This window comes from Esox lucius, chromosome 17 (genome assembly GCF_011004845.1).
Source record: "Esox lucius isolate fEsoLuc1 chromosome 17, fEsoLuc1.pri, whole genome shotgun sequence".
NCBI lineage: Eukaryota > Metazoa > Chordata > Actinopteri > Esociformes > Esocidae > Esox > Esox lucius.
This window is the reverse complement of record NC_047585.1, coordinates 38140216-38164048: the sequence shown is the minus strand read 5'-3', so window position 1 is coordinate 38164048 and position 23833 is coordinate 38140216. Positions and strand designations below refer to the sequence as shown.

Below are 23833 nucleotides of genomic sequence, written 5' to 3'. Positions count from 1 at the left end.
ACAGCTTGCAAACAGAAATACACCACATAGAACCCGCGGCTCACCGTCTAATCCGTGAGAAAGTGTGATCTATTTTTCACATGTCTATCGAGACTTTAAGATTCAGTTGCTCCAGCACCTGCTGAATGACACCTGCTCCCTTGGGAATCGGCTGATCACAGTGAGGACGTACAGTGGGGAGAACAAGTATTTGATACACTGCCAATTTTATTGCATGACATAAGTATTTGATCACCTACCAACCAGTGGAATTCCAGCTCTCACAGACCTGTTAGTTTTTCTTTAAGAAGCCCTCCTGTTCTCCACTCATTACCTGTATTAACTGCACCTGTTTGAACTTGTTATCTGTATAAAAGACACCTGTCCACACACAGACTCCAACCTCTCCACAATGGCCAAGACCAGAGAGCTGTGTAAGGACATCAGGGATAAAATTGTAGACCTGCACAAAGCTGGGATGGGCTACAGGACAATAGGCAAGCAGCAATTATTAGAAAATGGAAGAAGTTCAAGATGACAGTCAATATCCCTCGGTCTGGGGCTCCATGCAAGATCTCACCTCGTGGGGCATCAATGATCATGAGGAAGGCGAGGGATCTGCCTAGAACTACACGGCAGGACCTGGTCAATGACCTGAAGAGAGCTGGGACCACAGTCTCAAAGAAAACCATTAGTAACAAACTACGCTGTCATGGATTAAAATCGCACGCAAGGTCCGTCTGAAGTTTGCCAATGACCATCTGGATGATCCAGAGGAGGAATGGGAGAAGATCATGTGGTCTGATGAGACAAAAATAGAGCTTTTTGGTCTAAACTCTGGAGGTGGAAACATCATTCTTTGGGGATGCTTTTCTGCAAAGGGGACAGGACGACTGCACCGTATTGAGGGGAGGATGAATGGGGCCATGTATCACGAGATCTTAAGAGCATTGAAGATGGGTCGTGGCTGGGTCTTCCAGCATGACAAAAACCCGAAACACACAGCCAGGGCAACTAAGGAGTGGCTCCGTAAGAAGCATCTCAAGGTCCTGGAGTGGCCTAGCCAGTCTCCAGACCTGAACCCAATAGAAAATCATTGGAGGGAGCTGAAAGTCTGTATTGCCCAGTGACAGCCCCGAAACCTGAAGGATCTGGAGAAGGTCTGTATGGAGGAGTGGGTCAAAATCCCTGCTGCAGTGTGTGCAAACCTGGTCAAGAACTACAGGAAACGTATGATCTCTGTAATTGCAAACAAAGGTTTCTGTACCAAATATTAAGTTTTGCTTTTCTGATGTATCAAATACTTATGTCACGCAATAAAATTCTAATTAATTACTTAAAAATCATGCCATGTGATTTTCTGGATTTTTGTTTTAGATTCCGTCACTCGCAGTTGAAGAGTACCAATGATACAAATTACAGACCTCTACATGCTTTGTAAGTGGGAAAACCTGCAAAATCGGCAGTGTATCAAATACTTGTTCTCCCCATTGTAAGTTAGCGGAGTGCTTAAGGTAAGTTAGAGCGATGTGGGACGAGTTAAAGCCTGCGTGTCCTGGGCTTGTCCAGGGTCTGACATCCGTGTGTGATACTTTTCTTGCCCTCGAAATCCTTCCTTCATCCGTCCTGCTTTATCTGATTTACATTATTAGAAAAAGGGGGTCCATGGACCTTAGAGTGGGACCCTGGGAATGTAGGAATCAAGGACAGAGGAAGGAAGGATTTGACTCCTACCAATGGTAATGTCTCTTTGACAAAGCAGTCTAAAGGCCATATCCGCTTCGGGTGCCCAGGCTATACTACGCCTGTTTTTGTTCCAGCCCTGCAGCGTGCAGTGGACCCACCGGGACAGCAGGTGTCAGTGTAAAGGTACTCCAGGAAGGAGAGGAAGGTGTCGGAGGAGACGCCGTGGATCGGCACCACACGACTCCGTGCCTCTGCGTATTTCCCACTGAACATGGCCGCCATGACATCGCAGCGAGCCACCAGGACCGCTCTGTGAGCTGGTAACACACTCCCTGAAACGCACAGATAAATGAAACACACACACACACAGATTAATGAAACACACACACAGATTAACGCTGAGGAGAGAAAGTGTGGTTCAGGTAAAGAAATGTTAGCATAATGTCCTTGACATCCACCTTGTTGGGCAAAGGATTCCAGTCTCTCATTATAGAGCTGAGGATAATAGTTACAGCTGGATTCTGTTTCTGGCACTTTCTGCCTTCATATTACAGTCATCACTCAGTTACCTTTACAGAATGATACGTTCATACAGATGGAGAAGGCGTAATGAATCTACAGCTGTCATGGTTACGACTCTGCACTTCCAGGGACCGGTCATTTCAATTAACCCAGAGGTTATCAGTGCTATAAAGCAAGACATAATGGTTGTCTTTACTTCTTTTCCTGTGATGAGGCATTGTGGGAATCTCCACAGTTTGGCGCATTGAAACATTCGAAGAAAGTACTGCAAAGTATCTGCAGTGTCAGAGGCCTTGATTCCTTTCATTACATGGTTTATTGGAGGTGACTGCTGATGAACTGGGAGCTTGGTGTCACCCTTTAAGAAAGGCGTTTTGAAAACGTCAGCATCCATCTTTAAAAACACTATCATTTTATTTAAGTAATGCAGTAATTCGGGCGCATTTCCATACCATGGCGCAGGGATCCAAGCTGCTGCCCCCAATGCACTGCTGCAGCGTAAGTTCGAATCCGACCCTTTCAGCAAAAGAGAGTGGGATTCGAACCAACCAGCTTAGCTACACAGGTATCAGATTGTTGTTAACATTGTAGCTTTAACAGAGAAAATCTAATAATAATTCTAAATCGGCCCTTTCAGCACTGTGACTATAGCGGTTAAGATATTTTTTTTTTAACACTTTTTGCATAATTATCTCTGGTCACATGAAGTGCCCTGAATTATGTTGACAGCATTTTTATGAAATGCACCCGCCTCCCTGAGGGGCCCTAATAAGGGAATCAGTTAATGAAGCGGGATAAGAAAGGTGACCTTCTGGTGGTGTGTGTACTTGCCTTGCACCATGAAGATGACATCAGAGTACAGAGGAGAGTTAAAGAGGTTGACCAAAGACTGAGGACCAAGCTGGGCAGCACGGGCATTGGGTGTGTCCCTGGGGAGCTACACACACACACACACGCATGCACGCACGCACGCACGAGCAATCAAACACAAACAGCATGGATTACTGTTGGTATTCAGCGTGACCGCCTTGCGTTCCACCTCCCTCACGGCGAACACACATCCCGTCTAACAGTCTGTCAGCAGCCGCCGGCTCCACGGTCTCCACCCTCCTTGCCAAAACCGCCTCGATGGAGCGAACGCAGAAACAGACTGCCAGTCAGGCTCCCGTCCAGAGCAGTCTGCGCGTCACACTCATTTTCTTAATTATGCTGCATTTGGTTATGTAACATCGCTCGCACAGTGAATATAGCATGAGCACTGCCGCTTCCGAGTCAATGAATCATTGATTTTCGGCTGCTGATTCAAATCCATGTAGACGGACTGGAACAAAACGTGTACGTTGTACGGAGGAACGCTCCACGCTAGTAACAACAAATCGTGGGAGTTGTATGGAGACGTTACATTTCACGTTGGATGGAATTGAAGCAGAAAGAACTCAACTGTGGTCACCAGACCCAGTTATGACACTGCTCGCCACACGTCTCCTGGTGAAGAAAACCCGCATCTCATTCTCGTGGCTCACTCTTGACCAACTCAATCGGTCCATGTACTTGACCAGAGACAAATATATTGTGCGATATTTTGTGATATCGTGCTATATACATATATACTTACAGTATGTGTGTGCAAGTGTTATTCTTTGTGTGTGTGCGTGTGTGAGTCACCTTGTCTCTGCCCAGGAAGGAGCGGATTCGGTCCATGAGTTGAACCACGGCCAGAGAGTTCTTCAGCTTCTCCCCCACGGCCTCCTGGAGGTGCTCCCACTCCCACGCCCCTGGGTCACACCAGAACCACAGGCACACAAACACTCATATATACCACAGAAATGCACTTCTACACAAACACTCATGTATACCACAGAAATGCACTTCTACACAAACACTCATGTATACCACAGAAATGCACTTCTACACAAACACTCATGTATACCACAGAAACGCACTTCCACACTAACACTCTAATACTTGTATACAGTATGTCACAGAAACAGATACTTCTACACAGCGATGTGCACAGGTTGATGGAGTATAAGTGACAAAGGCACACCCAAAGACAGGCTTACTTATAACCGATGTTAGTTACAGAGGCACAGAAATGACATCCCAGTCAGGCTGACCTGTAACCATTCTAACAGCAGGGAAAAGGGTACAATGTTTATGCCTCTGTAACGTCCCCACTCATCATTTGGCCCGATTCACCACGGAAGCATTAATAACGTAGAAGTCTTTAGAAACGTACATATTCAACGACTTATTTTCAGTGGAAGTGACATTAAAAATGTAAAATCTATGAATTTTAAAAGGGCACAGATTAGTCTAAAAACACCGTAACCAAATAGTCAACTGTAACATACAGTATATAAACTGTACATGTTAAACGTTTAAAACATCTTAGTGCATTTGCGTCTTTATGGGTGAACTGTATAATTTAAAACACTGCAGGAGTGCAGAGAAAACTGAAAATGTGTTATTGTTCAAACACTTTTGGATCTCGCTTTATAGTAAAAAAAAACAGACATTTTAATACTCATATACTCAGAAATACCAGAGAAACAGATATTCAAATAAACCACATAATACTTATTGTTTTGCTTAACACAGAAACTCAAATATAGAGACCAACCTAACAGACAGACAAAATGTGGAAATATTGTACATACACCAATGCAAATACAAAGATGAAAGAGCCCCAGAGTTGCATATTTATGAGTCACACTCATGCAGAAATACGCCACGGTAGCCTCGTTTTCAGAATCAGTGTGAAAGCTAAACCACCGATTGTGACTTGGGATCCCAAGGACAAAGGAGAAAAACAGACATCTCTTTTCACTGGCAATTTTTCTTGAAATCGTTCATCGACTCCACTTCAGCGAGCCTTGAAGCTTGAAGGGGAGGGTGAATGAATGCGCAGATTACTGCAGCAGACAGGAAGCGCTGACTTATAGGCCAACATGAGGATTAATTCACACCCAGAACTTGTTAATATCCCACGAACACCTAACTCGGTAGATTCATTTCCAAGCTGTGGCGTTAAGTCGTCTCACAGGAAATTCACTGTTCAGATCTCCTCCGATACACAATGGTAGTTTGACTCATGGAAAAGGGGAGTTAGTTTGGTTGACAATGCAGTGTAGGTGGCGGCTAGAATCCTATCCGTACCTCCTCTAGTCATCCCATAGGTGCCCTATATAGCACACTTCATGTCTTAGATAAATCACCTGCAGTAAAGGAACAATTTAAGTTCATCGTTTTGACCGCTTCAACCAGATCATTACTTCCCATCCGTTGGCATTATGACAAAGCATTAAGTGAGCTGTTCCAGGTATGCTTACGCTGGATTCTTTAACATTCTTCGTAGCACTTTTAAGCAGTACATTGCTGCATATCTACATTATAAAGAGCACCTTTAAAACATAGGTTTCAGTGTTCCCACCAGAAGTTGTACACAGAGGCACATGTTTGGAAAGGGTACACTAGTATCACACACACAGCACACACACACACACACACACACACAGCCCCTGTGACAAACTCTGTTACGCAACAGCATTCCAAGCAAAGAGACAGGGTCGCAAAGCATTAAAATCACAGAGGCAAAATCACTGCTGCTGAAAACGTGCATGGCACACATTTACAACTGTTATGTCGAGCGGTAGCCATGGCGAAACATCAACTGATCTTCACTGGTCACTCACGGTCAGTAAAACCAGCTGTGCCTCACTTAGACAGGAGCTCACCGGAGCAGAGCAGTGACACGTCAAAACCTCATCTGCTTTACATCTGATATGTCTTAAGGAGCTCCTGCCCATCTAATTACAATTATGGAGCGCCTGCACATCTTATTTCTATTATGGAGCGCCTGCACATCTTATTTCTATTATGGAGCGCCTGCACATCTTATTTCTATTATGGAGCGCCTGCACATCTTATTCCTATTATGGAGCGCCTGCACATCTTATTCCTATTATGGAGCGCCTGCACATCTTATTCCTATTATGGAGCGCCTGCACATCTTATTCCTATTATGGAGCGCCTGTACATCTTATTCCTATTATGAAGCGCCTGCACATCTTATTACTATTATGGAGCGCCTGCACATCTTATTCCCATTATGGAGCGCCTGCACTTACATGTTAACAATAGCAGCTCGTACAGTATTTCTGTCCAAACAGCCCTGCATATAAGACAGATGTACACAGCTCTAATATAAAAAAAAAGCATACTGCAGACATAAACACACATCATGCCAGATATTCTGGATATTCCCAAATGGAGATTGTGATACAGGAGCATATTTATATTCTCCACAGCAAGAACAAATTATCTTGGTCTCCTTCTGTCTTTTCTCAGGCACACATACTCCATGTCCTCCCTGTAACTCTCCCTGTCTTACCCAATCCACATCCTCTCTCACACACACACACACACACACACACAGACACACACAGACATACACACGTACTATGCTCAGCCAGTCACTCTTCCTCACATGCACATAAAGGTTGTTGCCGTGAATCACAGCCTGCCAAGCTGAGTACTACATTGAAAACGGCCCATAATAGATCAGGATAGCTACACACAAACACGCACACACACACACACACTCGAGCCTACAGATTGTGCTGTGGCGGTAGGTTTCATACAGTAATCCAGAATTATCAACCTTAAATGATTTCACCCACCAAAAGCAGACGACATTACTTCGTTTAGCAACAACCTCTGTCTCTGCCTATGCTCCGCGTGCTTGAAGCATTTACCAGTTAAACAAATCTTTTCCCTCTTTCTCCGGTAACTCTAAATGCCGGCTTTTTCAGAGGCAGTGGCGCCTGAACTGGTAGTTTACCTCTGTAAAGGAACATGAGTGTCTCCCACAGACACAGGCACAGCAGAGGGTCCTTCACCACCAAGCGGGACAGTCGTCCGGTCAGGTGCCCGTCGGGCCGGGACCCATCCTCCATGCCGAGGCCCCCGTCCCAGGTGGAGAGCAGCGACGGGGGGCCTCCATCGCCCCGGCAGGCGCAGCGCGAGACGGGCCTCTCCCTGGCCTTGGGGCCCAGCAGCAGCTGTCTGAAGTAGGGACTGACGGCGCAGAGCACGGCGGCATGTCCCCAGCCCAGCTCCTTCCCGGAGTCCCCGGAGTAGAAGGCCACGTCGGCGAACTGGACTCCGCGCTCCAGAAGCCACTGCAGGTCCTGAGAGAAGCTGGACTCCTCCACTCGGATGGGGGGAAGGCGGGCTTGAGGGATGGGTTCAGGGGAGGAGGGGGAGGAGGAGATGAAAGGGAACAGATGAGGGTAATGTTGTAATGAGGATGGTGAACACGGAATGAAAATAGGAAGAGTTAAGACACAACTACTACCAGACTGGTCTTGGTACTGTATAAAAACCTACAACTACCACCAGACTGGTCTTGGTACTGTATAAAAACCTACAACTACCACCAGACTGGTCTTGGTACTGTATAAAAACCTACAACTACCACCAGACTGGTCTTGGTACTGTATAAAAACCTACAACTTCCACCAGATTGGTCTTGGTACTGTATAAAAACCTACAACTACCACCAGACTGGTCTTGGTACTACCAGGTGACCCCGCCCCCTACACGTATGCATCCACTTTTCAGAAGCAATGATTAGTGAAGTAACTAAAGGTTTGAATAAATCAGTGTCAGTCTCTACATCATTATAGTGTGCGGGGGCGGGCGCTCAGCTAGTTGGCCGTGGGAGGGGGAGATGACGCAAACGTCGGGCGTATTAATGAACGGTAAACGTGGGGGGGGCGTGACAGCCTAGGGGCTCTCTACGCCGTTAGGGCGCGTATGTCACTGTCCTGTTATCATTCTATTTCTGCTTCCTCCACCTCATCACGGTTTTATGGCCACTATACAGAGGCCCCACTGTCCAGGAATCGGAGGCACTTCATATTTAATGGACGGCGCGCTATAAAGGGAGACAGTTAGGCAGAGCTGGATGGCCACCAGCCAAGTCGGCGCGCGTCCACTTTGGCCACGCTGCTCCCAGCTGTCAATCACAGCCAATCAGACGTAATGGTTAAAGTATGCCTATGGTGGCCAAACCCTGAGCTCTGTGTCTGTGTAACTGAACACTGAGAGAAATGTTAGTGACGTATTGGACCTGTGCAATGCATCTCTCTAGGCAAGCGCTTCGCGCAGCAAGGGGGGGGGGGGGGGGGCGACTCTGACCTCGCCGCCACTTGGGTGAGGCATGGCAAACGATTTGTGCCACAACACTTGTATTCATCAGCTGTCAGGTAGGTGAGTAGTGATATATGAGGGGGGTGATTAGGTGGCCCTGATGGAAATATAGAGACGTTGGGAATGTTGCCATGACACCAGGGTTTACACTCCTGCTCGTGGTAAGTTCCGTGAGATCTTTAGTGACTGCAAACGGTGAGGACGTCCGTTAAATGTCCTGGAATAAAAGAACTAGGACTGAACCTCCTGGATTCAGGGGCTGATACGGAAGTGAACTGTGGATTTTGGTAATGCAACGAATGTTTGAACTCGGTATTGAGAGAATGAAACTAACGTTTCACTCAGATTGCTAGTCCCAAAATGTGATTTGCATTTCAAGCTTAGATAATGTGACAATGTTTCAACCGAAATAATATGATGATCTTCAGGTTATTTGCGTACTGTTGCACCATCACGCAAGTCAATAGAAGATCTTGTCGGGCGAAGCAGTGAGCTTTCAGTTATTTTCTTTGATTTATTTGTCAGCTCCCGTGGCACGTTTGAGTATGCAAAATACTCTCTCTTAAAAATTCCAAATTAAGCTTGTGCTAAAAATACTGCTGATGTTCACTGCTTAGATCTCACAGACATTAGATCCATGCTAAATACACCCCTAGAAAACAAGGTATATATTACATAGGGACAACTGTAAACATTCAGATATTTGACAATTCTACTGCACGTCTGTGTTCTCGGTTGGTTGGAATGTTGTTTTTGAATGTACTTCAAAACATCTAGTGACATGTTTTACAACTGCTGCATGTGCAGAGAAAAGTACAAGAGGTACACTGAGAAAAAGCAAAGGTGAATCTTGTATACAAAGGCATTATTTAAAGGGTCGCCTTTTCTGGTGTTGCAGTTTCTCACCTGGCTGTTCTAAATGAGGGGGGCGAGGCTCGTTCAGCTTGTAGCCCCGCCTTTTTTCAGGACGCTCTTTGGCCTTCTGCTTCAAACACTGAATCATAAAGTACTCCAGCTGAAACGATACACAAAAACACACTGGTTAGGATAAACACACACTCTTAAGGTTAGGTTCTGGCATAATTGCAAAGTGTTGTAATAAATCCTGCCACCCTTTGCATCTCCAGTGGGCTGTATTTATGCAGGGCTTTACCAATGCTAATGAGGAAAGGAGAGCAGAAAAGAAGCCCCCCGGCCAATGATTTCCTAACCTGGCCCGGCAAGCGCAATTGCCATTAACATCACTCTACCATCTGCATAATGAACAATGAACGGCAGATCACAGATGCTGACACTCACCACGCTGCCGAAGTAGCGCCCCACAAACACGTGGTTGAGCGAGGGCAGCTCCAGGTAAGTGGCCCCAAGGTCCCTGGAGAGCTGCAGGCCCTCACTGTGGGGCACACAGCTGCTCCAGTCAGACGCACACAGGGGGCACGTGCAGGGGGGGCCCTCGTCTAGACAGCGAGGGGACATGACACAGTTGAGTGAGACTAGACACAATGCACCTCCTCTAGACATACATTGGTAGAGAGCGTTGGGCCAAGAAAGGCCTTTGGTTCTATTCCCCAACCTGACAAGGGAATAAAATACAATAAGTCAAGGTGCCCCTGAGCAAGGCAAATATGCCTAATGTCCAAGTTTTGATTTAGGTTTTTTGTATCTCTTATCAATTAATTCTGATTTATCTGCATTATGATGGCCATTTTGACTTATATTGAGATTTATTTGGTCCTTGTGTAGTCAGACACCAGCAACTGACTCCAAATGCAAACACAAAGCCTAGAACCAGGACTAGACATTGACAGGTCTCTTGTGTAACACACAAATTATGCAAACACATCTGCCTAATCAGAGACCGCTATGAAACCATATCTCCAAATAAATGTGGTCACATTAAATGGGGAAGACATACAAATTGTGCTGGTATTTCTAAATGGTTCATCCAATATGGATGAAAATAAATGCTTTAACCCCCAGTGACACTGTATAATTTCAAATCCCAAATGTTGGAGTACAGAGCCAAAACAACAATGCCACTGTCCAAATACTTATGGATATAAACTAGAAAAATCCAACAAGATTAACATTGCATTTACCACCAAACTGTAGAGAGCATGCTGAAAGCAAAAGTAATGACAATTAATGGGGAATGGGTAGAGGCAAAGAGACAGAAATATAGTCAGAAAGAGACAGACAAAGAGAGTCAGAAATAGAGGCCGACAAAAAAAAAGACAGAAAGTGAGAGAGTGGGGTGATGGTATAAGTTCCAAACGCGAGGAATGTATCGCTCTACTAAATAAAAATACTGGTAAAAAAAGGTAAACGCAAAACCGTCTGTGTGGATGTGTGTGCACGTTTACGTGCGTGTGTTTGTGATGTGGGGCTGCAATGATTCTGCCCTCGGTCTACCATCCAAGAAAACAGCACAACGGCAGACTGCTGTCACCCTCCACACCGTCCACAGCTGTAGCACCGACAGGCAGCAACAAAACCTTCCTGTCAGCTATACCGCCATCCCACATGCTGCCTCTGTCACCGCCGAAGACTTATCAAATACCATCACCGTCAGCAGTGAAGCTGGGCGAGATCTTTAAGCATCACACTGAGCAAAAAATAAATAAGCCATCAACATGGTTGTTTTTTTTACACCACTGAAATGAAGGACACAGCGCTTTGGTGCTATTTTCACAAATGCATGGTGCATTGTCAAAACTCGGCACAATACGTTCAACATCCGTTGGGGCAAAAAGAAAAATAAGTGTTCAGATATAGGCTAATTATAACTCTGTAATCACATTAAATCAATTAAATGAACCGTAGGTTTTTTATCAACGTTTAATTTAAATGTCCTCATGGCTCATGCACCAGACATGGAAAAAACATTTTGTCGGCATGATGAATTCAAGGCTGACAGGTCTGTAATGACATGGCATGAGAAAAGTCTGATCACGGGGATGACATCATTGACCCTGAACTGTTAGATTTGTTTTTTACATTTACCGTATAATCATGCTTTATATGTTTTCACCTTAGAAACATACTTGTTCATTAAGCTATTCTAAAATTCCGAAATGGATAAACCAATTCTATCTACGGGTTTACTTTATGGTTAGGTAACCTTTCAGTAATTTTATGTAACATTGAAAAGGGGGGGGCGTACAATGTTGTTTGTTTTACTTAGTCACTTCAAAATGCGCTTAAGAGTTCTGGAACTGTATTTATCGAGGAAATATTACTGTGTGTGTGTCTTGGTTTGGTCCTTGCCGACATCTTTTCCTGCATCACATTATGTTTGGTTTGTTTGTTGTTTTAGCCATGGAGAGACACAATACTTTGACCAAAAGCCTGGGGCCAATTTGAGATTTAATCATAAGATGAGCATCATCCTTAAAACCCAGAGAACAAGACAAATCCCTTCCTTCAGCCATTTCCTTGTTCCTACACAAGATGGACACAAAACAGCAAGGGAGAGGTTTTTAGATAATATTAGATGAGTTTCCTTTTTATTGCATTCTAACAGCAGATGTCAGGTGACAAATTTACTTGGAAGACAACATATTATGACACCCTAACATTAAATTAATGTTAGGGTTTTTATACAGAAAGAAAACAACCAACTAATTACAAGACTGCTTAGCAAACATTCCCTGTTCTACTTTCTAACTAAACTACTTTTAGGGTGAGAAATCATCCAACATCAAATGGTAAAATTGGGAAATCCAATTTTAGTAGGTCAGTTTAGCTCATTGCCCTCTACTGAACAATAAACAGAATGAGGGTTTGTCATGTCTCTCTCTACCTACAGTGGATATAAAAAGTCTACACACCCCTGTTGAAATGCCATTTTTCTGTGATGTTAAAGAATGAGATAAAGATACATCATGTCAGAACTTTTTCCACTTTTAATGTAACCTATAATGTGAACAATTCAATTGAAAAACAACAAAAGTATGACACAATAGAGACATTACCAAGAACTGGACGTCCCTCCACAATTGATGAAAAGACCAGAAGAAAACTGGACAGGGAGGCTTCCAAGAGGCCTACAGCAACATTAAAGGAACTGCAGGAATTTCTGGCAAGTACTGGCTGTGTGCTACATGTGACAACAATCTCCCGTATTCTTCATATGAATGAGCTATGGGGTAGGGTGGCAAGACGGAAACCTTTTCTTACAAAGAAAAACATCCAAGCCCGGCTGAAGTTTGCAAAAACAAACTTCAAGTCTCCCAAAAGCACGTGAGAAAATGTGTTATGGTCTGATGAAATCAAGGTTAAACTTTTTGGCCATGATTCCAAACGGTATGTTTGGCGCAAAAACAACACTGCACATCATCCAAAGAACACCATACCCACTGTGAAGCATGGTGGTTGCAGCATCATGCTTTGGGGCTGTTTTTCTTCAGTTGGAACCCGGGGCCTTAGTCAGGGTGGAGGGAATTATGAACAGTTCCAAATACCAGGCAATTTTGGCACAAAACCTTCAGGCGTCCATTAGAAAGCTGAAGATGAAGTTCACCTTTCAGCATGACAATGACCCAAAGCACATATCCAAATCCACCAAAGCATGGCTTCACCAGAAGAAGATTAACGTATCAGAATGCCCCAGCCAGAGCACAGACCTGAATCCAATTGAACATCTGTGGGGTGATCTGACGGCTGTGCAAAGGAGATGTCCTCGCAATCTAACAGATTTGGAGCGCTTTTGCAAAGAAGAGTGGGCAAATATTGCCATGTCAAGGTTTGCCATGCTAATAGACTCCTACCCAAAAAGACTGAGTGCTGTAATAAAATCAAAAGGTGCTTTTAAAAAGTATTAGTTTAAGGGTGTGCACACTTATGCAACCAGGTTATTGTGATTTAAAAAAATAATAAAAAATTCTCCTTCAAAGATTTCAGTTTGTTTTTCAAATGAATTGTTCAAGTTAAAGGTCACATTAAAGGTGGAAAACATTCTGACATGATTTGTCTCATTCTTTTACATCACAAAAACATTTTAACGGGGGGGTGTAGACATTGTATATCCACTGTATGTTGTCACAAATAAAGAGGGATTCCTGCATGTTCAGAAACACCCACTTCCAGCAGTATTTGTAATAGTTATTTGATTGAAGGTGTATTCCTTACCTGAAGCAGCTGATATTTAAAGGCAATATTGGTTCAGCAAGGAGGCCTAGTGGTTAAGGCATCTGACTAGGGTCCAAATGGTCCCTGATTCCAATCCCCCTACTGCCAAGATGAACGCTATATTGTTTTGTCCCTGAGAAAAACAGTTAACCCTAATTGCTGTTTGTCCCCCTGTAATATTCCCCTCAGTTTGTTGCTATAAATAAGAACTGGTTCTGGATCTTGTCCGGTTAAAGACTGGTAAAAAACAAATTATCCTACTCTGGGCTCCCCATGATTGTCTCTCCGGAAAACAAAGTTTTGAATCCGTCCCTGTTTTGGTTTTGATTGTCAGGGATTTCTCTATAAACTTCCATTGGTTTGAGCGACATGTTTATGTTTGTTTGGCGGCAAATGTAATACTGTTACGGGGTTGGTGAGTGCATGGCAATGAAAAACACAGCACGAAAAGAAACCACGCAACACAATAACATCCTGTTGTGGTCAGGAACAGCCCAACGGGATCTTACCGTTCAGACGAGCCCCCACGGCCACGAGAATGACGGGAACACCCCAGTGACGTAGCAGGGGGCGGAGTCTGGGGGCGTATCCGTTGCGCACCTGCTGGAAGGCCAGCTTGTCGTTGACCGAATACTTGATGACCAGTATGTCAGCCTGCTCCAGAACACTCCGCACACTGGCCCAGTCACTGTCCAGCAGATCCTGTCCACACACACAAATAATACTCATTAGACCGGGCCTGTTTCCCGGACCCATTTGAAACCTCCTGGACTGAAAATAAACTTCCAGTTGAGACTCACAAATAAGCCTTCATCACGCCTTGGTTCAAATATTATTTGAAATAATATGAACAGACACTAAATGGTTGTTCGTTGACAAAAGACCTGAAACAGTAACAAATAACAATATCATTAAGGATGTCGTCTGGTCTGTCTTTTAAACCCCTTTGAGATGATGTGGTTAGGTTTGTTCCAGTGCCCTGGCTGAAGACAGTTACGGTGGGTTGTGGGTTGCATCCCAAAGGCACACATCACACTTACGACAGGCTCGTAAACATGGAGCTGGCAGAGTGACTCACTCCTTTACCATTACAATGTTCTTGGAACAAAACAAACGCCTTTCTTCCCCGCACGCATATCGGAACGCTTCGGCTCAGTATAATCTCTGTCTTTCTAATAAAATGTATTAAGAATACAAAAAAGATCAATTGGGGAGACGGCAAAGCTCTGGAAAGGGGCTGGGGAAGATCTAAACTGTTTAAGCGACAACGATGGTAGCAGACCGCCAGCACAGACCGCCAGCACAGACCACACACACGCTGTAAACTCTGTCTGGGGGGGGGTTATGAAAGGGATCGGACGTCACTGCCTTTCTAGCTGTCGGTGTTTTACCACTCGAAAACCTCTTATCACTGTAAGACTTGTGAACGTCATTTGGAGTAGTCAACCTCCTGACCCCCCCCCCCCCACACACACACACACACACACACACTCACCCAGCTGGGGCAGTCCTGCACCACCACAGTGACATCTCCGAACACGCGGGACGTGTACTCCATAAATGCCGGGTTGGACAGGCTGCTCTCATCAGGCCCTCCAGCCACGGCGCCATGACCCAAGTAGCTCCACAGCAGGCCCCCCTGGAGTTGGCCCTGACCCATGGCCTCTTCCCCAGGCCCCACTCCTCCAGGGCACTCGCTGCCCAGCGCAACAATATGAATTGACCTGTAAGCGAAGCACATCATTAGGGGGACACACAGACAAAGCCAGACCCAATGAGAACCTAAACAAGCAGAGAGGAGCTGACAGAATCTCGTTGCTGCCCAGTTAAGCTATGGTGCTTTGTCTTCTCAATCCGGTGTGGGATTCAGCATAGGAGGCAATGTGTCATTTAGGGGGAATTAGGGGAGAGAGGAGGTTTAGCGTGTCTCTCTAATGCTGTGCCTGAGAGGAATGTAGCAAGGAGGGAATTAAGAAGTGCATTTTCTACATGGTTATCAATGGGAATGCATTACATTCTGTCATTGAGCCATACGGAACGACACTAACAGTCGACCTGCAACGGAATGTTGTAATTTAGAAAATACTTGGTCGAGAATTGCATTTGTCATTATTACTCGCATTGCTCATGTTATTATTATCTATATTATAATGCCTAATGGTACTATCATAAATTAGCATTAGACAATTATTTTTTGCTTTTTTATAAAACATACCGCTGCAACTGCAAGCAACGCGAAAGGACGACTGTTCTTAACATAATTTCAGGAGGAGCAGCGAGCAACTTACATGATCACCACGGTTTTCCGTTAGTCAATGACTAGGAGCACGTTCTCCCCTGGAGCGTTTTCACATGAGTCCGCAGTGAGAGGATATTCCGCAACGAATCTCGGTTATGGGAACGCTATATCCGTAGCTAGCTCAACGCGATCACGGTTGGAGAGTTTCATAATCCTGTATATTTCATTGTTGTTGTTCATTTATAAAAGCAAAACCACCTAGAGTGTAGTCTAACCTAACATCCTGTCCGCATAGAGACGCTGCAGACTGACGGGCAAGAAAGTAAACACCTCTCGGATCCAGCTGGTGACATGCGACAATGCGCTAAAAAAGAAACAAGTTGTCAATCGGTAATAAAGAACACACATAAAAAAGCGCACACAAAACGACGCTGAAAAAGCTTCTCGATATTCCACTGGTTTATGCCAACGCTTAATCCAATGAAAATGTATGTCACCGTTTAAAACCGTACCCTGGGCAGAGGTAGAAAAGTGGGGAGATAATGTACAGTGGGGGAGAGAGACTGGCAAAGAGCAACAGACCGTGCTGCTGGATTGAGTGTACGCGCCTGACTCAGCAGCAAACACTAGCCACACGTGCGCGCGCAGCAGCACATATCCACATCCACAAATTACGTGCAGTGACAATTGTATTATGTCCTTAACTCAATAGTTCTACGGCTGTCCTGGCAAATATTTTCTCCACAGTAAAAACTAAAAACTCGCCAGTTGCTTGACCTAATCTTATTTATTCTGATTTGTCCAGCTCCCATTCATGAATGAAAGGGGTGGAGTTTCCAAACATGGTCTTACATCTGTATTATTCCGTAGCTGTGGACACAAACTAAATTCAAACAACAGAAAATAAATTAAGGAGGAATTATAGTCAACACGTGACACGTGGACAAATGGACAAAAATTGGACTGCTCAAATCTCACTATCGTCCGCACAACATTGCGTCTCATAGCTAAGCAATTTGTTAAACCTTAATGAATACGGCGCATTATCTCTCCACATTAAGCTACAGTAGCTGCAGTCGTGACATGATTGTCAAGAGGACCGCAAAGACCCTATATTACATAGACCGAGTCGTGGTGCAACGATAATGAGCTGACAACCGAGCAGTGTTGAATCGAACTAATGTGCTTATTAAGCAGTGGAATTATTGGTGTTAGGATTAATGCGGTGTGATAATGTAGTGAGTTCTAATGAGGTATCTGCTGTACAGTCAGCCTGCTTTGGGCAAACTGCAAACAAGAAGAGGTCAGAGGAGGGTGAAGCGTAACAATGGATTTCGGCTTGTACTGGGGTGAAAACATAGAAGTACCCCTGACATTCACTCCAGTGGTTGCAAGTTGGAAACCATCTAGAGGATATTAATTTTCTTATAACCATACCTCAAACCTTAACCTAAGTACTGTGATATCTAACCTTAATCCTAACCTTTTAGTTTTCTAACCTTAAATTAAACTTAAACTCTAAACTTAAACCTAGTACTTTAATGCCAACCCCTAAAATAATATTTTTTGTTTTCTAACTTTGACCTGAGCCATAACCTCATTACTGAGATACCTAACCTAACCTTAAATCTAATCAAACGTTTAATCTAATTCGTAACATATTATACGTTTTGGCAGCGCATTGTAATGTACCCTAAAGTAACAACATATCATTCTTAATCGGCTGTCACAGATTTACAAATAATTAGTTACATATTCTTGTGAAACCATGTTCACTGAAACATTCAGAAATTATTTTGGTCTTGTTCTCAATTTGTCTCACACTTTGTAAAGTCTAAAAAACATTTGCAAAACTGCTATCAAAACTACTATTTGTGGTCTTATCCCATTTTTAATCAAATAGGTCTTCACATTTCATAGATGTAACAAAAAAGTTGCTAAATTTATTTTCTATGGGTCTCAGATAAAAGGGCGGTGAAATTTGGCTCAGAAAAGATGGCCTTTTCTCTAGCGAATCCAGTGGGTCGGGGCCTGCATGCTCAATTGTTGTTGTTTGCCAGGGAATTTGCTGTCTTCACAAAGCGTTTTTGCTAGCGTATCTTGATCTACGACTCTCCTGAACCTGCGCAGGAGTTGTTGCAATGAGGCAAAGTTATGATTTTGTATTGGATTTAACAAAATTGGGAGGGAAGAAACCTTTTCTGCTGACCACAATGCATTCCAGTTTAGGGCTGGTCTGGTGTGCTCCTTCACAGTACCATTTCCTGATTGCTTTTGCACATACACATTACATCCCATCAGAACATTTCTGAAGTCATTTAAATAAAATAAAAGATTCAGCAGATCATTTAAAAAAAAAATTGGGCAAACATTGAATTCCAGTCGAGGCTTAAGTAAAGAAAAACAGATATTATAATATAGACTGTCAGTGCAGTGGCTGAAAATGTTCTCAGATGGATGTAACTGACACAGGCATGTCCACTCGAGATCCAAATTCAGCCTCTTTGTTTATATTGCAATGACAATCCACATGGAGTTATTATTACTAGGTGTTCCAGTGGCCCCTGCATGGTCCAACCCCTCTGAGGTACTTATAGTCCGGGCCTATGAAAGAGATGATGTGTCACGGAAGCCCTAACGGGTGGTTTGGGGTTAAAAGCCTCCCTGGGTTAAACGCTCTCCTCTGTAATTCTCCACCAAACCTCCAAATGAAGCCACATTTTATTTCCACACATTCCTTGGTGAACACTATTCTTGTTCATCTAGAAAATGTTGTTGAATCTTCTCAACTGAGCAAGTAATTCAAATTTGAATTTAGATCTCTAAATAGATTTTTGATATGTCATTAGGAAGGCCTTAGGCTAGGTAATCTTCTTGTTCAGAAAATAAAATCTTCCTTTTTTATAGCAATTGTGAGGGCTGGGTTCAGCTGCGTGTTTTTGTTTTTGTTACGTTGTTTCTGTGCTGTCGTGATTGTAGCCTGCTTTCCTGTATTAGTCTTCAGTAGTTTCACCTGTGTTTCTGTTCATCCGCCTCCTCTCTGGTCCTATTTAGTTCAGTCCTGTGTGTAGTGTCCTTTGTGAGGTATTGTGAGGTGTTTTTGCCACTCTGCTGAGCCCTCTCTCGTTAAATTAAAATATTCATAAAAAGTTATTCGATATTTTAATAAATGTTATATGTAATATTTTGCCTTTGGATATATTCACATTAGAGACAAGCAGTCCCCACTCCAGGACGAAATGACTTAGGGGGCTTTTTTTTTAAATCAATTTCTAATTCATATACCATTTGCAGTCTTCATAGGGAAACAAAAACAAATTCTATTTCACAGGGGGGAACAGATGTATCTCGGGGGCCAATGCTCGGCTTTGTGGAATGTGCAATATCACTGTTAAAACTGGGTTTGTTTACTCAATTAGATACAGCTATCAATACTGAATTCATTTCAATGGTATAGACAACACTGATAGAATGGTTTTGACACCTACATATGGAATTCATCTTAATACCCCCTGGGACATTTTAGCCTATAGGGAGGGCGTTTTGTCTTTCCCTATTGGGTAAAACACCTCCTTTACATTGTTTGGTATTTGGTTGAGTTCCAAAAGTATAGAATCATTTTGCCCACATTCTTTTCCCTAAATGCTTTTATCTGACTTAGTCGAAATGTACATATCAAAATCTGATCAAACTTCGTTTTTATATGAGTAAATACAGATTTCCCCTAAAAATGCCTTGCAGGCCGTTTTCCCCCCAGTAACCCTATAGCCCCAAGGTGTTTTTGAATAAAGCTGGATTAGTAGGCCACAGGTCTTCACAATAAGCTTGCCTATTTTAAAGAATAGGGGCCGGTTGCACCAAAAAAAGATGGTCTTAAATGCTAGGTTTTGTGTAGCTACGTCCGATGTTGTGATTAGAAATTACACCTGTTGCACCAAATAAAAACAGTAATAGCTAGTAATAGCTAAGTCCGCTCTAAGCAATCCACGTTCATGAGATCAGGAGATACCTGGTGGTAGTTGCTAGGGAGTGCTATTTGCTTAGTTAAAATGTGTTTCCATAAGTGACAAATACAGGAGAGCTAGCTAATTTATTAGGTGCGGTTAAGACAAAGAAAAGAAAAATGAACTCTTCAGACTCAGAAATTGGGAAAACCTTAGAGCTGTACAGTAAACATTGTGAAATCCTTACATCTGAATTCAATAGCACCACTTCAGATAGAAAGAAAAATAATGTCTGGAAGCATATAGCTAACTGATGGAGGAAATGAGGAGAGTAGGAAGCTTAGGTGTGACAATGGAAGAGGAACAAAATAAATGAAAATACCTAATGTTAAGAGCTAGAAAAGAGGCAGGTGCTCTGGAAAAACCCATCTATTGGAGGTGGTCCTGCTTTTAAATGCTGCCTTACTGTAACGTAATACTTACTATACTTGGATCAGATTCCCCTGCATTTATAGGACTGGAAGGTGTGTGACAGTACAGCATTGCTTCATTCATCCACCCAGTGTCATGACAGAGATGGTATTGATGAATGCTCAGGATCAGCTTCCAGTAACAGCATCCTATTAGTGGAGATTAATAATGAAGGTGAAACATGTAACCATGTACAGTGGATATAAAAGGTCTACACACCTGTGTTAAAATGCTAGGTTCTTGTGATGTAAAAGAATGAAACAAAGATAAATCATGTCAGAACCACTATTAATGTGACCTATAATGTCAACAATTCAACTGAAAAACAAACTGAAATCTTTGAGGGGGGAAAATGAAAAATAAAAACCTTACACTGGTTGCATAAGTGTGCACACCCTCTTATAACTGGGGATGTGGCTGTGTTCAGAATTAACCAATCACATTCAAACTCATGTTAAATAGAAGTCATTACACACCTGCCATCATGTAAAGTGACTCTGATTAATCATAAGCTAAAGTTCAACTATTCTAGTAGGATTTTCCTGACATTTTCTTAGTTGCATCTCAGAGCAAAAGCCATGGTCAGCAGAGAGCTTCCAAAGCATCAGAGGGATTTCATTGTTGAAAGATATCAGTCAGGAGAAGGGTACAAAATAATTTCCAAAGCATAAGATATACCATGGAACACAGTCATCATCAAGTGGAGAGAATATGGCACAACAGAGACATTACCAAGAACTGGACATCCCTCCAAAATTGATGGAAAGATGAGAAGAAAACTGGACAGGGAGGCTTCCAAGAGGCCAAGAGCAACATTAAAGGAACTGCAGGAATTTCTGGCAGGTACTGGCTGTGTGCTACATGTGACAACAATCTCCCATATTCTTCATAAGAATGGGCTATGGGGTAGGGTGGCAAGATGGAAGCCTTTTCTTACAAAGAAAAACATCCAAGCCTGGCTGAAACATCAGGTCTCCCAAAAGCATGTGGGAAAAATGTGTTATGGTCTGATGAAATCAAGGCTGAACTTTATGGCCATAATTCCAGGTATGTTTGGTGGAAAAACAACACTGCACATCACCCAAAGAACACCATACCTACAGTGAAGCATGGTGGTGGCAGCATCATGCTTTGGGGCTGTTTTTCTTCAGCTGGAATCGGGGCCTTAGTCAGGGTGGAGGGAATTATGAACAGTTCCAAATACCAGGCAATTTTGGCACAAAACCTTAAAGCGTCCGTTAGAAAGCTGAAGATAAAGAGGAAGTTCACCTTTCAGCATGACAACGACCCAAAGCACACATCCAAATCCACAATAATATGGCTTCACCAGAAGAAGATTAATGCCCCAGCCAGAGCCCAGACCTGAATCCAATTGAACATCTATGAGGTGATCTGAAGAGGGCTGTGCACAAGAAATGTCCTCGCAATCTGACAGATATGGAGAGCTTTTGCAAAGAAGAGTGGGCAAATATTGCCATGTCAAGATGTGCCATGCTAATAGACTCCTACCCAAAAAGAATGAGTGCTGTAATAAAATCAAAAGGTGCTCAACAAAGTATTAGTTTAAGGGTGTGCACACTTATGCAACCACGTTATTGTGGATTTTTTGTTTTTTATTTTCACCCCTCAAAGATTTCAGTTTGTTTTTCAAATGAATTGTTCACGTTTTAGGTCACATTAAAGGTGGAAAAATGTCTGACATGATTTATCTTTGTCTCATTCTTTTACATCACAAGAACCTAGCATTTTAACAGGGGTGTGTAGACTTTTTATATCCACTGTATATTATCTGCAGGATATTTAAAGACACTGCTTTCTATACCAAACAAGTTTTTCACTGAATTATAAATTAGCATAGACCTATTGGCCCTTATGTTATTATTTCAACATTTGTTATATTTTAGACATCAAATCAACAAGCACGGCCAGAACACAGAGTCAGATTACTCTGGGCAAAGTGACAAGACCTGCTGAATGAAACACAACTGACGCTCACAGAGAAGTAGATGCAAAGTTTGGATCTCAAGACCGAGAAACTGAGAGTGCAGAAAGAAAGAATAGAGCTTGAGAAAAATACATTTTATTTAGTGATATGGTTCCTTAAGTTTAGAGATATGCAGCAGCAGATCATTGTGGAGCAAGAGAGCGGGACATGCACTAATCTGAAGCAAATAAAAAGACATACAAAACTGTAGACTACATTGAAGCCTATTGAATGTGAATTCCCAAAACATTATGTTTATAATAACATTCAGTGTAATTTCAATCACAGAAATGTTTAGCCTACTCTAGAAACAAGGAGGTTTTAAAAAACTAAAATAAGCTCAAGAGAGTATATAATTATAGACTTCACATATTTTGGCAACACACAGCAGCAAAATGCAGCTGTTCACCACACATCAAAATTAGCAATCCCAGTGGATGCAGGAGGCTGACCTCGAGCAGGAGGGAGCATGGAACCAAACTTTGCCAGGACCAGGAGCTACTGGGAGGGTTCAAGCATCTCAGCTGTGGTCCAATAAGCCCAGCTCCACAGTGAGGGATTCCATAGAATGAGGAGACAGAGAACATGGGAGCTGCTATGATCTCTCCCCCAGGCTCTGTTGAAAGACATATGCCCACCTAACCCAGTCAAGTGGTAAAATCCACATGAATTGCAATCACAACATTTCTTCTGCTTCATGGTCACTGGGTGAAAGCCATGGTGTATGAGATCGTGTTCCATGGGTATGACATCACAAACCTTTTTAATTTCTGGTTTACAATAGCAATAAGGAATCTCAGGGTTTAGGCCTTTTGTATTTGGCCAGTATACCACAGTTGTGCTGTGGTGTGGTGCCTATGAATAGCACATAGTGGTATATTTGCCATGTAGTATACCACACACGCCAAGACCTATTGCTTAATAAGGCTACGACAAATATGCATTAGAGGACACTTGTAGACTAGGTGCATAGATTGATCAACTTGATTTGAGTCATTGGGCTGTTTTACCAATCCACACGTCACGAACAACAAAGACTTTAATGTTGCCTAAAAGCACTGAATGTAGCCTACTTAATCCCCCTCAACACCACTGAGACATAGACAATAGGCTGTCATATCTAGACCAACAGAAAATAAGCCAAAAACACTAGGTTTATAAAATACAAAGTCACTGAAGTCTTTTTCTCTTGGGTAGACTTAAAAATGCATTGTTGTAGATTTTCTATAATGTCAGTCAGTAGTTGTGATGGTGACAAGACAAAACATGGCCCCATTTTCTGTGTATTATGTCATCCAGCTGTGTACTATATGATGTTGTATGTTCTGACCTGTAAAATAGAATTTAGTGTGTGAGATCCTCTGAATAAGATGACATAACATGATAGACTAAAACACAGAAAAATTATAGATTTGTATTTAAGCACAACTGCAAGTATTATTGTAAGATACACCTAAGTCACTATGTGACTGCTTTTGATGGTTGATTGTATGCTTTCATGTTGATTTGTGGGTTAGTGTGTTGAATTGGATGGGTGTGTTGAAATGTTGGTCAGTGTGTTGAATTGTGAGTTGGTGTTTTGATATTTGGGTTGGTGTGTTGAATTGGGGGTGTGTTTTGAAATGTTGGTCAATCTGTTGAATTGTGGGTTAGTGTGTTGAA

At 42.9% G+C, this 23833-nt stretch overlaps 1 protein-coding gene across 7 annotated transcripts in view; it reads right to left on the bottom strand.

The window, feature by feature from the left end:
- Window positions 1-23833, bottom strand: part of rhobtb3 (Rho related BTB domain containing 3) — a 27833-nt gene extending 4000 nt beyond the window's left edge. Inside the window, exons 1-10 of one of the 7 annotated variants that reach the window (XM_020055648.3) lie at window positions 22624-23833; window positions 20200-20336; window positions 15029-15257; window positions 14043-14235; window positions 9703-9860; window positions 9310-9418; window positions 7031-7423; window positions 3853-3962; window positions 3019-3124; window positions 1824-1997 (exon numbers count right to left, since the gene is read on the bottom strand). In XM_020055648.3, the coding sequence (XP_019911207.1) occupies window positions 1824-1997; window positions 3019-3124; window positions 3853-3962; window positions 7031-7423; window positions 9310-9418; window positions 9703-9860; window positions 14043-14235; window positions 15029-15193 (1408 nt within the window). In that variant the 5' untranslated portion in view covers window positions 15194-15257; window positions 20200-20336; window positions 22624-23833. Of the gene's footprint in view, window positions 1-1408; window positions 1998-2639; window positions 2704-3018; window positions 3125-3852; window positions 3963-7030; window positions 7424-9309; window positions 9419-9702; window positions 9861-14042; window positions 14236-15028; window positions 15258-15821; window positions 16456-20199; window positions 20337-22623 lie in introns of those variants that run through there. The other 6 variants (XM_020055652.2, XM_020055651.2, XM_034287138.1 and 3 more) reach the window with 6 other exon arrangements.